Source organism: Gigantopelta aegis, chromosome 4 (genome assembly GCF_016097555.1).
Source record: "Gigantopelta aegis isolate Gae_Host chromosome 4, Gae_host_genome, whole genome shotgun sequence".
In the NCBI taxonomy this organism is placed as follows: Eukaryota; Metazoa; Mollusca; class Gastropoda; order Neomphalida; family Peltospiridae; genus Gigantopelta; species Gigantopelta aegis.
In genome coordinates this window covers 33,617,394-33,634,749 of record NC_054702.1, presented here as the reverse complement: position 1 = coordinate 33,634,749, position 17,356 = coordinate 33,617,394, and the positions used below count along the sequence as shown (strand labels likewise).

The 17,356-nt window shown below is 37.3% G+C and overlaps 3 protein-coding genes across 3 annotated transcripts; 2 read left to right on the top strand and 1 right to left on the bottom strand.

Moving 5' to 3' along the window:
- Nucleotides 1–598: 598 nt before the first annotated feature.
- LOC121370778 (kunitz-type serine protease inhibitor homolog delta-dendrotoxin-like) lies at nt 599–2,449 on the bottom strand. The gene is made up of 3 exons (XM_041496236.1): nt 2,337–2,449; nt 1,849–1,935; nt 599–932 (listed from the first exon to the last, which is right to left on the bottom strand). The coding sequence occupies exons 2-3, from the start codon at nt 1,925–1,927 to the stop codon at nt 766–768; spliced, it is 246 nt and encodes an 81-aa protein (XP_041352170.1). The 5' UTR covers nt 1,928–1,935; nt 2,337–2,449; the 3' UTR covers nt 599–765.
- An 8,665-nt stretch (nt 2,450–11,114) lies between these two features.
- Nucleotides 11,115–12,880, top strand: LOC121372606 (kunitz-type serine protease inhibitor-like). Its single transcript, XM_041499023.1, has 2 exons — nt 11,115–11,344; nt 12,546–12,880. The coding sequence occupies exons 1-2, from the start codon at nt 11,275–11,277 to the stop codon at nt 12,713–12,715; spliced, it is 240 nt and encodes a 79-aa protein (XP_041354957.1). The 5' UTR covers nt 11,115–11,274; the 3' UTR covers nt 12,716–12,880.
- A 1,033-nt stretch (nt 12,881–13,913) lies between these two features.
- On the top strand, nt 13,914–16,833 carry LOC121370487 (kunitz-type serine protease inhibitor-like). Its single transcript, XM_041495748.1, has 2 exons — nt 13,914–14,049; nt 16,210–16,833. Exons 1-2 carry the CDS (start codon nt 14,010–14,012, stop codon nt 16,470–16,472), a joined length of 303 nt encoding a protein of 100 aa, XP_041351682.1. The 5' UTR covers nt 13,914–14,009; the 3' UTR covers nt 16,473–16,833.
- The last annotated feature ends 523 nt before the right edge of the window (nt 16,834–17,356 follow it).

Genomic DNA, 17,356 nt, shown 5'->3' with positions numbered 1-17,356 from the left:
CTCCAAACAACAAGAACCAGAATGAAATTCTATATCCGGAACAGAACTATGAATTAATTAAGTTTCTTTACGTTTGAACGACATCTGACGTCACTGAAATGTGATCACGTGGCAGCATTCGTGACGATTAGTTGGATAGTAGTAGCAGAGCTCAGATATTGCGTTAAGAACAGAGAATTGAGAACATGTCTCTTTAAAATTCGTAAAATCTATTACACACACACACACACGCGCAAACACACGAGCGCGCGAGCGCACGCATACACGTCATTAAACAGAAAGAAGAAATAATTGATAGAGTCAAATAATAAATAAAAAAATTGTTTAACCACACCACAAGAGCACATTGATTTATTTATCCCATAATCATCTATTGAATGTCAAACATTTGGTCATTTTGACATATAGTCTTGAAGAGGAATCCCGCTATATTTGTTCATTAGTAGCAAGGGGTATTTTATAAGCACCATCCCACATAGGGGCCTACAGTATAGCACATACCACCTCCTTTGATATAGGCTACCATTCGTGGTGAACTGGCTAAACGAGAAATAGCCCAATGGGCTCATTCAAATAACAAAGGCAGAACATCCAAATCTTTATAGTTTTGACTAATATTTAATCGATCATAAAACAACTATTCTTCCTCTACCTATTGTCGCGTTTTAGGTTACGTTATTTTGAAGAATTAAAGGTCTACATTGTTTTTCATTAACTGAAGATTCTCTTTGACAACAATAAAAACAGTTTGCAGTTGTGGAACGACTAGTCCCAGACGCATGTGTCCTCGCATTCTCGTCTGGTTTTGAAGTTGTTGCTGTTCCCTCCGCATCCCCCGTAATCGAAACTGAGACACTGTCTCATCTGGAAGCTGTAGAAGAATCGAGGGACTACCCCGTCACACGGTCCTATGTCCATTGGTTCATTGCAATCTGCAGGAGAACAAAACACTAACAAAATAATATGACTGTGCCTCACGATCAAAGAACGCGGTGTTTGTTCGGGTTTTGGGGAATTGTTTTTTGTTTGTTTGTTGAGGTTTTTTGGCGCGGAGTGGGAGCGTTGCGAGTGTGTAACACGAAAAATAGATTCATTAAAAAAAACTGGCGGATCCAGAAAATCAATTTATTGGGGGAGGGGTGCAGTAGCATGTGGTTGAAGGCCATAAACGTTGCCAAAGGGATTCCGCGGATTCTCCAACGTAAAAAAATTAATTAAAAATTAAAATGTAGGTGTGTGTGTGTGTGGGGGGGGGGGGGGGGGGGCTTTAGATCCGCCACTGAAGTTTTTCCCTCTATGGTTATCTATAGCTGTAATTTCATTATATGAATCCGCCAAAAACCGAGGACGTGGAAGAAAACGACCTTAATGCAAAATACAAACGTAATTACATATATTGTTTTGTTATCGTTGTCAAACAGTTGTAAGCAGCACTCGTATAGCATATCTATATGCTGTTGGTAATTTTAAATGTTTTGTTATTTGTTTTGGTTGTTGCGTTTTTTGTTGTTGTTTTGGGGGAGGGGTTGGGTTTGGGTTATTTTTGTTTGGGTTTTGGGGTGTTTTTTATCAAGATTGTAGCTTTAATAGCGCGATTGCTGCCAACCATGTTATCAACATACGGCTGGCACGCACCATTTCTCCAATACATTACCCTTTAATTTAGGCATTCTAGTCTACAACTTACTACACCTCCGAAATACGTATATACACGTCACGACAGTAATATAGTTATGCAATTATAATATGTTCTATATTCTTTATTTTTTCTTTCTTTCTTTGTTTCATTCAGTCTTTATTTCTTTAGCCTAATATTGTTTCAAATTTTAATTGATTCATTTATCTTACCGTGAGGACTTTGAAATACAGCGGACTCCAACAGACCGCATACCACAAAGACAAAGAGTACAAAACCATAGGAAGCCATTTTGAAAGCTGAAAATAGTTGTAATGTGCACATAAATTGGTTATAACGCTGCTGACGGTGATATGTTGCAACCTAGCATAACTAGCCATTGTGTTTAAACAAATTAAATAATGATGCAATACAATATGTATATAAATTATTTAAATACACAGTCTGCTAGTAAAGATATATCTGATAACAGTCTAACACATGTATAATTATTTATTTAATTTATTAATTCTATAAAACAAAATAAATATTGGGAAAATATCCTGTTTTGTAAACGAAAGAAGAAATACACTATAAAATAATATAAAAAATAAATACATCATAGGCGTATGCTCGAATGTTCATATAAAGATATATACATGTATATATATATATATATATATATATATATATATATATATATATAAAAAGCTCAAATTACCTTTGTTATCTTGTTTAGCAATAATTTCTAAAACGTGTGAAAGGCAATGTGGTTTTTTTTGTATTCTGCTTATCTTTGCCTTCTTGTATATCACAAGGCAAAGTTTTTAATAGCAGCCCAGGGTTGTTTTGGGTGGGGAATGTTTGTGAAACACGACTGAAAGAATTGTGTGTGGGCGTGTGACTTTGTGGATAAGGCTTGTGCATATTTAAAACAAAATTTACCACCTCAGTCGTGTTTCAAACGGTTGGTTCCACAAATAATTTCCAACAGTACGATCCAGTAAAATAATTATTTACAGTCGCAATCGCAAGTATACTCGATTCCGATTATAGTTTACAAGGCTTTAATGATGTGGGCTGTTATATACTGTTTATAAATGCGGTAGCATTGCCCCAGCTATGCGAGTTATTTTGATAAAATAATTATTCAAAGTTTATTATAAACAGATTATATAATAAAATAACATGCAAAATATAAGCATAAGCTGACCACGAAGACTTTTAGATAGAGTTCTTTAGAATAAATACTAGCATAATTTAATATTTTCATATTGTTGTCATATCATTTGTCGACGAGTACATAGAAAATAATACATGAGTGGCCGTTAGACACCATTTATCTCACAATGAGTTGTTTTTAAATGTATCTAACGAGCGAAAGCGAGTTTTATACGTTTTTAAACAACGAGTTCCCTCAGTCTGCGTCGATTGTGGTCCAATCGGCGACGGACAGGGAAAGTTAAAACCTGGTGAAAATTGCAAATTTGTCGCAGAGCGTTTACGTCGACCTCCGTCTGTTGGAGATGTTATGGAAACCAGTCTTTTGTACTACCACACCGATCCGTTAAACTACTCCAACAATCCGTTTCACGTCCTTCGTCAGTTTTAAAACCGCCCACTTAAAACGTACCCTCACCCTCTTCTGTCCTGGACACAGTCACTGGTGATACCAGAGGTTGTGAAGATGGTGGACGTGCCTGAACCTTTATTGGCACATTAATCGATTTACTCAATCTAATTAAAATTAGCTCCACTATTACATGTGGATCTAACAGCAGCCAGTTGTAGTCCATGTCCACCAATCAAACCCTTACTTGCAGAATCATGCCAAAACAAACTTTCCACAGTCAAAGCGAGAATTCGGCCGACACTAACGATTTTAAGCGCCTTTTATATTTTGGTTATGCCCCCAACTGTGAAGCTGGATATTTGACCTCACATTTAATAACCCCCCCCCCCCCCCCACACACACACACACACACACACACACACACACACACACACACACACACACACATACTTCCTGGCATATCTGGCCCCTTGACATCCTTGTCGCGCCACTCATGCTGTACATGGATGGAACAATATATTTACACGTATTCACTTGACTGATTTATATTTCTAGTGAAGTATTATGTTTACCGTTAGATACTAGCACTTGTTAAACAATAAACGGTGACGTAGCTCTTAAAGTGCTTTCCGCTAACTTGTTCGTCAGTTATCAACAGGCATCTGTAATTGGCTGGCCTGAAAATGTATACTTTATTACAAATAGACACTATAGTATATTGTATTTTATCAGAATAGTTTTATGCCTGTAATAAATACATGAATAACAATTATTTATGAAAATCACAATCACGTCCTAAAGTTCAAATTTGTTTTCTTTATTGACACCACTAGTGCATGTTGATTTATTAATCATCGGCTATTATTGGATGTCAAACATTTGAAATATTCTGACAAAGGATTCTTAGAAAGGAAACCCGCTACATTTTACCATTAGCAGCAAGGGATCTTGTATATGCACCATGATACAGACAGGATAGCACATACCACGGCCTTTGATATACCAGTCATGATGCACTGGCTGGAACGAGAAATAGCCCAATGGGCCCATCGACGGGAATTGATCTTAGGGGTTTGTCGTAAAAGTCAATATGCCACATAAAATTAGGTCCTTCGGAATAATACCTTCGGCGTAAGTCTACTCCCTTCAGGATCTAACATCTTTAAGAAGTTTCTGACATTGTACATGCTAACAAATAACCCAGCGAGCGTGCATCTTAAATGTATTAATAGTCTGGAGGGATTACCACTTGGGTGTGCAAAATTTGGTGCATAGTTGTTCTCTGCAAATTCTGACATGATAATCCACCAGGTGCGACCAAGACACCCTTGAGGAATTTGAAAAATCAAGATGGCGGCCAAGCTGCTGATCAAATCATGGAAATGGCCATAGCTTTTTTATAACTTGACAGAGAACAAGAGATAACCTTACTGTTGTCCAAACAGGCTACATTCATGAACCTTATTCTTCAGAACATCTCAGTATTTGATGCAGTGCAATCCCCGCAAATTTTTATATTAGCAGCAATGGGTGTTTTATGTGCAATTTCCCGCAGGTAGAACATATCACGGCGTTTTATATACCATTCATGAGGCGGGCACTGGTTGAGACGAGAAAATGAGAGAATGTGTCCATTGAAGGGGATTCGACTCTATTTCTCCCGCTACTCAGTGAGCGCTCTACCGACTGAGCCTTCTTACGTACTAATGAGACATCACGTCTCATTCACTTCTGAAAACCCTTTAACAGGTACGTCGGAACAGGGGTGGGGGCAAGGGCCTCTAGCCCCCCCCCCCCCCCAATAATTCTGAATTTAAAAAAAATATCATTGATAGTAAATCTTAAGGCATAGATAAATTTTCCAAGTAGAATGCAGGAAATTGCATTTTAGGACATCTAATTTTCAAAATTTTACTGGGGAGCATACCCCCGAACCCCCTAGAAACTTTGCTTTGCGCCCCCGATCTCAGTTAGCTCCCCACCCCACCCAATGTTTACTTGTTCCGCCGTTTAATATAGTCTGTTTTCATACAATCACAAACCCATAGCCTCTTTCCATCCCTCAATGAAACCAGATGGCATGCGCATCAAGAACTTTACTTTCTTTTCTGCATCCGTTATTTTGAGGGGCGGGACGTAGCCCAGTGGTAAAGCGTTCGCTTGATGCGCTGTCGGTCTAGGATCGATCCCCGTCGGTGGACCCATTGGGCTATTTTTCGTTCCGGCCAGTTCTCCACAACTGGTGTAACAAAGGCCGTGGTATGTATTATCCTGTCTATGGGATGGTGCATATAAAAGATCCCTTGCTGCTAATCGAAAAGAGTACCCCATGAAGTTGCGACAGCGGGTTTCCTCTCTTAATATCTGTGTGGTCCTTAACCATATGTCTGACGCCATATAACCGTAAATAAAATGTGTTGAGTGCGTCGTTAAATAAAACATTTCCTTCCTTCCGTTATTTTTAGATACGTTTTATATTACGAATTAAAGGGAAATATCCTAGTTTTTAAGTTTAAGGCATTTTTTTTTTTACTATTAGAGCCCTTTTTGATAACTGAAAACATACTTTACTTAGATTTTATTGTTTGGATTATCCATTTCCGTGCATTCGATGTGTTTTTGGTCATCCTGGTGTTTTTAATATCACAAAATGCATTTCTCATATTTTTAAAAACGCACGTACGTCTGAGAAGTAACAGTTATGGAGTCGAGATTTGGTCTATTTTAGAGGGTATTTCACCATTTCAAAGTCACAGACTCATGTTTCACTCAGTTGTAACTTTATCAAAATGTGTTACAGGTTTGTAGACTAACTAAACTTAGTGTTAATTTTCACGGGTTGAAACTAGGGTCTGTCCCTTTAAGGCAAGTTCATCATTGAAAAAAATTATTTAAGTGCATATTTTGCTAATCGATTAGCAGTGTGAACATATCGATTTTTTAATAACCAGATCAATAAATTAATTGATTATACGATTAATCACTCTATCCCTAACCATAAGCGTTGGGTGCGTGGGGTTTAGGCAGGGGTCAAGATTGTGCATAAACCCTTCTAGTTAAGAGACGAATTAATGTGTGTGTGTTTATGTGACCCCCCCCCCACCCCCACCCCCCAACACACATTTTTGGGAGCACCTTCCTACTCCACTGAACCATGTTAGACACTAACTAGTGACAGATTAAAATGCGCTGGGATATCGTTAAACAAATATTCCTTTCCTTGGCATAATAATGCTGTTGGACTTGAATAGGCTAGGCTATTAACTGCAAGCTTCCTATAAATACAGGAAGACGCCATATTCATGTCACCCTGTGCCAATATGTCAGCAATATTTATTGCTTTATGGCTACTTGCAGCTACTTTCACATTTCAAGATGGTTGATGACTAACCCAGTAGTCACCTGATTAAAAAAAAAAGAGAGTTAAACTTGTTATTCAACATGGCCGTACTGGTTGGTTTGATGATCCTGGCGGTAACCAGTATAAGTGAACAACAGAATGTGGTTCAATTCAGTCAAGGTAACCAGTCTTTAATATTTTATAAACTTCTTTTTCAAATTTAAATAATATTTTTGCGACAATATGTATGTGGCTCCCGAGTTTATGATCCCACATGGGAGATGATTACTAGTAGACACAGTAGGGTCCGTGATACCTAGATAATTCAGCTGACAGTAAAGACCACACGATGCGAGTGCATTATAAGAGAATTGTGACACGATAACATATTACCAGTAGACACCGTAGGGTCCGTGATACCTAGATAATTCAGCTGACAGTAAAGACCACACGATGCGAGTGCATTATAAGAGAATTGTGACACGATAACATATTACTAGTAGACACTGTAGGATCCGTGATACCTAGATAATTCAGCTGACAGTAAAGGCCACACGATGCGAGTGCATTATAAGAGAATTGTGACACGATAACATACAAGTGCGCGGTTTTTTGGTTTTGGCGCGGCGCCGGTGTAAAAGGAACGCAGGTCCGTAGGACCTCGGTTCCTAGGTAGTCCTATCGGACCTCCATAGTTTAGGAACCATAGTCCTACCCGGACTTTCATTCCTGGTTTATTTTTAAGTTGTTTTTAATCCTAGGACTTGTATTCCTACCGGACTTAAATTCCTTCTACAGCAGTGACAGAAATACTAGTCCGGCAAATTAGATGTCCGTTTATTATACTCTGCAATTTGCACGAGCTGCCAGAAAGACACGAGAAAAAAAGAAGAAGAGGTTTTGGCAGCCTTCCCTGGTAGTGTTATGGATAAGTGTACGAGTCTCTTAAGATTATTGTGGGTTCAAATCTCCATTTCAAAAAATATTTTTAAGTTTGAGTATCAACTTAATTCTTTTTTTTACGTCATAGACGTGTGGATCAGGCACGTGAGTGAATTTTTGTAATCGTCTTACATTTTTGTTACAATATTGAAGTAGGACGAATATCTTGCTTTTTTCAAAAGTATATAAAGCAACTACAGATATAAAGTAGGCTATATGTCCATGTGTTCAACACGAAGAAATATACCCCCCCTCCCCCCCAATATGTAGCCCAAAATTGTTTTTAAAATATATATATGAAAACTGGTAACTCCAAAAAAACTAACATTTGGTGAACAACAAAAGACAATTTCTATATGCACCAGCATAATGTTTAATAATATGTTTTGTAAGTTTATATTTTGACGGTAAGTCACAATCTGATTAATTGTGATTTTCTAATCTTTGTCCGATCGGACTTCCATTCCTCGGAATCCTAGTCTGTGGGACCTGTATTCCTAGGAATTTAAGTCTGTGGGACGTGCATTTCGAGGAATGTAAGTCTGTGGGACTTTTATTCCTGGTACTCCTAGTCCACAGGACTTTCAATCCTAGTATTCCTAGTCCTCTGGAATTTATGGCAATGGACACGTTCGGGCAAAATGAGCTGGCCTAAAATCTTCACCATGCAATTCCATAATTTTACTCACAATATTAGTTGTAATCCATGTAAAAATGCAGACTGATTTGTTTGGAATCCTATTTAGCATCTTGGTAGTAATGCGAATATAAATATACGTTGTGTTCCAGATTCGGACATTTTCGTTTCATTCGAGCAATAATGATCAGCATGCCTCCCCCACCCCTTCTCCCAAAAAGGGAGTCTGAATGCCTGTTGCAACCAAAACGGTCAGGTGTAAAAGTGTCATGTGTAGTTAGTCTGTTTAAAAGGATCTTTGTAAATTGTGTGTGCATATTATTGACAGTATGATAATTGTTCAGGGATTACTGTTTTGTTTTAGTCGCAGTAGTAGCCCATTGAGCTGCTAAAACCCACTCTTAGTCATTGATATTTCTATTAATTGATAAACATTAATGAAAACCATTTAACATATTTGTTTATCGATGGTATGGTTTGTTGGGACTAAGATATCATAGAGGCTAGAGTTTGATATGTCATATGTTAGACCAAATTAATTTTTAAAATGAGCAAACTTGACAAAGCAGGCACATGTTCAGTAAGCTATGCAGGGGAGAGGTCAAGAAATTTGCTTTGAAGAGGGGTGTTTAGAACACGCCACCCCACCCCACACCCTATGTACACGCGCCTGCAACATTATTGACAGAAAGGCACAAACTTACAATTATATAATAAAAAGATAATGTATGTAACGCAAATATCACATTTTTATAGTTAAATTATTATTAATATTAATATTATTATTATTATTATTATTATTATCATTATCATTATCAAATACCAATATATAATGCCTAACAGATAATTGTGTTGGTATATCATATGGGCAAGTTATACTTACTTGCGAGTACTAATATGCTTCGAATTATGGTAAATGTTTTTGAGTTACTTTTAAATGTTTAAACATTTATTAGTTGGAACAATACGCAATGAATAAAGACCTTGGTTCTGCTCGTGTAATAAGGTCAACAAAATGTGTACAAACAAATATTGGAATAAATAGAAAATATTTAAATAAAGAGAGGCACTAGTATCCTAAGTTAATTAGGCCTAAACAAACCAAAAAGGAAACTGTTTTTCGTTTTGTTTACATTTATAATTTAATTTTTATGTGTACGACCGGACTTCAATTTTGATTGTCCAGGAATGCAAGTCCGGCCCGGACTTGATATCCTGGCAGTCAGACCAGTATTCCTAAGGAACATGAGTCCTAGGACTTGCATTCCTAGGTATATTAGACCTAGGACCTGCATTCCTAGGAGACTAAGTCCGGGCAGACCACTGTTCCTACGGACTTGCATTCCGTTTACACCGGCACAGTTATCGCCAACGGATTTTTTGATGCGTCCGTTTCCGCGTTCAAAACTCACCCTACGCCAAACACCGCGAACAAGGAAAACGAAAACTGGGGGCCCTTCTATGAAGCGATCTTAGCGCGTTTTTTTTTATTTGTTTGATGTTGTTTTGGGTGGGGGGGTTTTGTGTTCTTTTTTTTTTTTCGGGGGGAGGGATATTTTTATGGGATTTAAAAAAAAAAAAAAAATTTTTTTTTTTTTTTTTTTTTTTTTTTTTTTTTTTTTTGGGGGGGGGGGTGGTTTGGGTTTTTTACGCAGTGCGGGTGCTCTGCCCCGGATTGGGCCTTGGCCTCTCAGAGGCCGAACCCTGGGGCGGACATGCTAGCATTACGCACGCATAGTGCGGGTGCCGAACGGGCGCGGAACGCTGTAAGTGGCCGCACCAAACAATCGATTCTGTTGTTGACTATAGCAGTATTTTCAAATGAGCGCCGCATCAAAAAGTGCGCTCATTTGAAACGGCCCTAAGCGTGGAAGACGACCATGTTTATTGGTTCCACGCTGAAAAAAGAAAAAGAAAAGAAAGAAATGTTTTATTTAATGACGCACTCAACACATTTTATTTACGGTTATATGGCGTCAGACATATGGTTAAGGACCACACAGATTTTGAGAGGAAACCCGCTGTCGCCACTACATGGGCTACTCTTTCCGATTAGCAGCAAGGGATTTTTTATTTGCGCTTCACACAGGCGGTATCTGGATTAAAAATCCCATGCCTCGACTGGGATCCGAACCCAGTACCTACCAGCCTGTAGACCGATGGCCTAACCACGACGCCCGGTAAATTAAAATGGAGTCACATCATGTATTGGGTGTGATTCATGGAATAAATATATCTCAGTCTAAGTATTTTCCAAATATATGTCATAACTCCATTGCAGTAAAACCATAACAGATATACAGTATTAATGGCCTGATGGCAATTTTTTATTAACAGAATGGCATGTTTATTTGACAGCACATTTTTATCTAATAGCTATTATGACACTTGGTTTAGGTTATCAGAAAGTAAAAATTAAAATTAGTTTTGTTTAATGACACTACTAGAGCACACCAGTTAATTAATTATTTGCTGTTTGATGTCAAACATTTGGCAATTCTGGCACAGATTTTAACCTAGGATTTAAAAAAAAAAATCTACGCCACCGAGGCCGGTTCGAAAAAAGAAAAGAAGCACTGTAGCTTCACCATTCATAAATCGCATCATCATCATCATCACGTTACACACAAATGTTTGTAGTGTCAATGTTTGTAGCAATTTATTTATTTATTTATTTATTTTTAGCTCTTTTTTTTTTTTCCTGTTTCTTTTTTTTCTGTTGTTGTTGTTGTTGTTGTTGTTGTTGTTGTTGTTGTTGTCATTGGTTTTTGTTTTTATTTGTTTTTTGTTTGTTTTTGTTCGGTTTTTTGTTTTTGTTTATGTTGTTGTTGTTGTTGTTGTTGCTACTGCTGCTGTTGTTTGTTGTTGGGGTTTTTTGTTATTGTTTTATGTTGGGGGTTTTCTGGGGGGTTTTGTAGGGGTGGGTTTTTTTTTTAGTGGGGTGTTTTTTAATTTTCGTTTTCTTTTAATTCATTTGTTTTTGTTTGAAGTTCGAACTTCACAGTTCATACCTTTCTCTATATTTAGGACAACCTGCACCTTATCAGACGCTATCAGCAGAGTGGCACACACACAAAAATGAGATAATATTTTTTTACACCCATAGTAAAGGTATTATAACTGCAAGAGACCTTGAAGTCATTTGAGCATACAGTTGCTGATTGACCATGATGAAACTTGTCATTTTACTGGTGTTGATTGGAGTCATTCTCCCGACATTACAGCAAGACCAACATGGTAAGCACGTAGAAGCAACAGGGTTATCATTCTATAACAAAGTTAAAGGGACATTCCTGAGTTTGCTGCATTATAAGATGTTTCCGAAAAATAAAATATTTCTACGATTAAAATTACATATTAAATATATTTTCTTGTTTAGAATATCAGTGTCTGTATATTCAATGTGTTTCTGGTCGTCTTAATATTTGTAAGAAGCCCAAATTGGATTTTGTCTTCAAATAATTTCGTACGTACGACAAAAATATATTTTTAGGAAATAAAATGAAAATTAACCTAGGACAAATAATACAACGATCAGAAACACGTTTAATATACAGCCAATAATATTTCATGCAGAAAAAATACATTTAATAATAATGTAATTACAATCGTTAAAGAGTCTCTGTTAGTCGATAACATCTTAAAAATTGCAGCAAACTCAGGAATGTCCCTTTAAGTAATCTAAATGGAAATACCAAACTATGCAGAGTCATCTGTTATTTCCCATTATGGTAATTAAGCTGCAGTTGACATTTGTGTAGTAATTTAAAAAGAGACAGTAGTAAAATTATATACATCACCAGACTGCATAACGTTTGACTGTAGAATGCATGCTTCTTTTTGTTAATTTGTACCAAATTCGTTATAATTTGAAATACCGGTTAGTCAAAATAACACGAATCATGTGATGTATCCAAGTTTATTCAATACAAATTATTTGAACAAAATAATTAATTTTTCTTTAACTTTATACCAGTTTGGTTTAGTTTAATATGTATTGAATTATTTCCAGGTATTTAAAATTCAAAACAATAATTGTGTATCTTGATAAAAAAATTGATAACATGTCTTATAAGATACGGATTTAAAACTATTTAAAAAATATATTTAAAAAAAAGAAGAATAAATACGCCCCCCCATCCAACCCCCCCCCCTCCCAACAACCCTCCCCCAACAACACACAAACAAACAAACAAACAAACAAATAAACAAACAACAACAACAAAACAACTACTACTTTATTTATCTTCTTCCTTTCTTTCCTCCAGCCGTCATTGTGTATATTGTACCTTCATTCCATCCCGCTTTTGTCTTTTCTTTCGTACATTTTTCTTTCGTGTTCCCCTTTTCTCTGCCCTTGAAGTGTCAAATCAAGGTTTCAAAAACCATTTCTCTCACTGACTACACAACAATGAATCATGTTATTATTTCTCATCAGATTGTCTCAAAGCGGCAGATCCTGGTTTCTGTCTGGCCTACATACCATCCTTCTACTGGAACCAGCAAGCCCATGAATGCCAGAGCTTTATCTACGGAGGGTGTGGAGGCAACAAGAACAGATTCCCCGATATTCCTTCCTGTGAAGCTGCCTGCAAACACATCGGATGATTGTGTGGAAACCAGCTGGACTCCTTTAACAAACACGACTATCGGATTGCCTTATTAAACCAGACAGAATTTTTAATAAACATATAATAACTAATTTACAGATATGGATTTGTGGTTCATTCGCGAGATGTAAATTAACGTTAATTAAAATATTCCTCATCCCCACTATTGTTTTGTTTGTTTCATGTTTATTTTGACTTTTATCAATGGTGATATTTTATTTTCGTGTCTACCTCCAACGGAGGTTCAAGTACGATGATCTGGGCACGCAATTCAGTTGAATGGGTTGATTGACAAAGGCAACTGTTAATGGGCTAGCTGTTTGAACTTTACAAATATATTATAATGATCGTGACGATGATGGTGATACTGATGGTGATGATGATGATGATGATGATGATGATGATGATGATTGACGGAGGATTGCAAGAGACATTGATTAGACAAACAAGAATCTACATCTGAGAGAAAGTTTATATATTTTATAATTTATATTTTCTGGCGTTTATTTGATTAAAAAAAATGACATTTGTATCGTCGCAACACAAACAATCTTTTAAAATTTATTTCCTCTTAAGGTTGTTCCTTGAAACCAGAGATTGGACCATGTCGATCCTACATACCAAGTTTCTTTTGGAATCAAGAAACGATGCAGTGCGAAATGTTTATCTATGGTGGATGTTCTGGTAACGAGAATCGTTTTTCAAAGGAAGAAGAATGTCTGGCTACTTGTTACCCCAAAGTTCAACACTATGGTACGGATAGCCACAGATTGTTAAAGGTCAATGCACAAGGGAACCCGTATATTGACATAGGACTACCAGACGGTCATGACTCTAAGCCGTATATAGACCACAGAGGTTCAAAGGACAAGGCAAAAGGAAAACCATATATTGACATAGGTCTACCAGATAATCATGACTCTAAGCTGTATATAGACCACAGAGGTTCAAAGGGCAATGTACAAGGAAAACCGTATATTGACATAGGACGACCAGATAGTCATGACTCAAAGCCGTATATAGACCACAGAGGTTCGAAGGACAAAACACAAGGAAAACCGTATATTGACATAGGACTACCAGACGGTCATGACTCAAAGCCGTATATTGACATAGGACGACTAAAGCCGTATAGACCACAGAGGTTCAACTAGGGCAATGACCACAGAGGTTCAAAGGGCAATGACCAAGGAAAACCGTATATTGACATAGGACTACCAGATGGTAGTGACGTTGCAAAATCACATCTACACCACAAAGCTAAGGTTACTCGGCTAGACGTGAAGCTTCACATGTCTTCAAACCTTCGAGCATCCCCGGTGAATATGCACAGTGAGTTATTAGTACTTCTATTTTAGCTGGTGTTCTAGAATGTATCAAGTGTTGATGGGAGAAGAGACAATATTGTTCAATACCCACAAAGAATTAAAAAAACATTCATCAGAGCAAGTAACATAAAATAATAAATTTATATACACTCCAGTCGAGCTGGAGATTTGTTAATTCATTTGAGTGGTCCAGCCACATCAAAGGCCGTGGTATGTGCTATCCTGTCTATGGGATGGTGCATATAAAAGATCCCTTGCTGCTAATCGAAAAGAGTAGCCCAAGAAGTGGTGACAGCGGGTTTCCTCCCTCAATATCTGTGTAGTCCGTAACCATATGTCCGACGCCATATAACCGTAAATAAAATGTGTTGAGTGTGTCGTTAAATAAAACATTTACTCCCTTCCTTCATTTGAGAGGTAAGATTTAAATTGGTTCGAGAAATGATCACATTTAAGGGAAACATATTATATATACTCAATGTAATCAATTTTGGAACAACCCTAATGCTGGGTAAATGGAATTTTAAGGGTGTATGACACGCGAGAACAGAACATAACCCCCTTCCCTTGGAAAAAAAAATTAAAAAGAAGGAAAAGAAAAAAGAAAGAAAATGAAGCAAAAGAGTAAAAGAAAAGAAAAAAAGGAGATAACTGCATGGTATTGTAACTAGCGATTTTACTTGAATGTCACAAGTACCTGCTGATCGATTAAGTTAACTTGTGTTTAATGTGTAGTACATGCCTTTTTGGTCCAAGAGTCGGTTCGATTTATTTATATCGGAGAGACGGGAAGGTTTGAACATTGATTGTTATGTAAAACTATTTGTAGATCTGAGATCTTCAACTCTTACATGCCTAAACATGTACGTTAATTAACTAACTTGGTATGTCAGTAAAATTTGTGTCTATCTACTGCTACCCCAAAACAGACCACGGGACGGACATGAAATTTGAGTTATAGGAAAAGATTAAACTCTTTTTTTTTTTTTTTTTTTTTTGAAATTCATGACGTTTAATATCCAAGAATTTCATTTTGATTTGCTGGATTTTCATACTTGGCCAATTCGACCTACATTTTAAAAGACAAATGAAGGTCATTGTGTCTGAATATATAATATGCAGTAAATTACACAAATCATTGTTTATTTTAATTTTTTCAACCAATATTGATCAATATTGATCATATTATAACTCTGCTTTATAGATACTTCTCGGCCAATGCGCCTCGTTGTCGTAAAACACGTCTGTGCACCCAATCCCATTGAACAACTTATCCCGGCCCCGGTCTAATGAGTAACAATTTCAGGATCCCACTACATCTTACGACAGGTGCTTATGTTTTGTGACTATCTGTGCCACACACCTGCCATTACCCATCAGCTTTTAGCTGTGGGCTTAGTCTGACCACTTCGGGGAGTGTTCAGTCTACATCTTACAACTTACACTTTGCTGTTGTTGAAGTAATTCATTGGTAGGTGCAGTGAGTCATAGGACCAATCCTCCTCCTTGAATCCTTTCAGGTTTTCCCCGTTAAAACTAGAGCTCCTTGACTAACACACACAAAAAGCATGGTATGTGTTATCATGTCTCTGGAAAGTGCATGTAAAAATACCACTGCTAACTAAGAGCAGGTTTCAGTCTAGATAGCGGAATTCTGTGCTCTGGACAATGTGTTTGAACTCCCAGTGCACATTACACAAGAAAATGTTTATAGGCCCTAGTAATACTAATAATAGATAAAACCCTGTGATCGCAGTTAGTCTCTTCTCCAAGTTGTAGCTCAAGTGTCACAGTTGTAATTTGCTAGACACCTAAAGGCTTAAATAGACTGGATGCGGCGCGTGTGTGCGGTCTGGGTAAAAAAACCCACCGGAATATATTAGTTTTAGTGAGAGCGTCTAGGATGCTGGATGCGTGCGATGCGTGTATCTGAAATAATCGTATGTGGTTTATATGCCCAAAACGCAAGCTCCAGACGCATCAGGCACAACAGACAGGACCCATGCACGCGCCGCATCCAATCTATATAAGCCTTAACACTCGTAGTTTAAAACACGTGTTGGGGGCATCTTAATAATCAAATATCCCTAGCCTTTCGTTTTCTATATTTCAATACATTGAGAATTTGAAAATATGAACATTCCATGATTATTTTATTTTGCAGTATGCCTTGCTAAGCCTGACCCTGGACAGTGTTTGGGGTATATCCCCAGCTACTACTGGGACCCTGCTCTGAGGAGGTGTGAACAGTTCGTCTACGGAGGATGCGGCGGCAATAGCAACAACTTTAGCACCAAGGAGGCGTGCGAGTCCACGTGTAAGCCGCGCATTGATCCCCGAAACGAAGGGAACGTCGTCCAGGCGACACTCAACGTTGGGCTGTTGTCGCTGTCGGCGTGTTTCTGCTTTAAACTGTCGTACTATTAAAGAGTATTTTCTATTATTCTGTTAATGGAGGAATCTGTGTATAACCACAAAAACATACTTTCAGTTTTATTTACATTCATTAATCAGAAGAGTGAAGACCGCAAACGCGCACGCACACACAAACGCCCCCCCCCCCCCCACACACACACACTAACACACAGACAATGACATGACAATTTATACAATTTAAATAAAAATGGGTGGTGATTTTATAAATACTATGCTATCATTGCTTTGACGTTGTTCACCAACTAATCTGGCTATATAGTAGCTTATACACAATATACATTTAACAAATATAACTACAATATATGCAAATACTGCCTAAAATACACTTTGAAGAATACTTTTATACAATTAAGAAAACAAAATCATGAAAATAAAATATATTCCAATAAAAAACGCAGTATTATTATTATTATTATCATTATCATCATTATTAAAATGTATTTGTCAACGAATCATAAACCGTGTCTTTGCATTCACTTTTTACACTGACCAATCACAACTCGTCATTCAGTATTAATATTTTGCATTTTGAAAAATAGTTTGGTGGAACTGGCGTGATTGACATCCTGTCTGGACTTATGACTGGTCGTCATTGTTAAAGGGACACACCCTAGTTGTTAACCATTACGCCGTTGTTTTTGGCTATTAAACCCATTTTCTCACAAATAAAATAGCACTTTGTTTTATTATTTAGAATATACCTTTTCATTCACCTGAAGTGTTTTTTGGTAATCCTGGTAATCCTGGAGTTTGTAATACCACAAAATGCATTTTTCGTGTCTAATCTATTTTTAGAGGGGATCTTCCCGTTTCAATGTCACAAACGTTGGTATACCACGTGACCGTTATCATTTCGGTTCGTTTGTTTTCTCGTG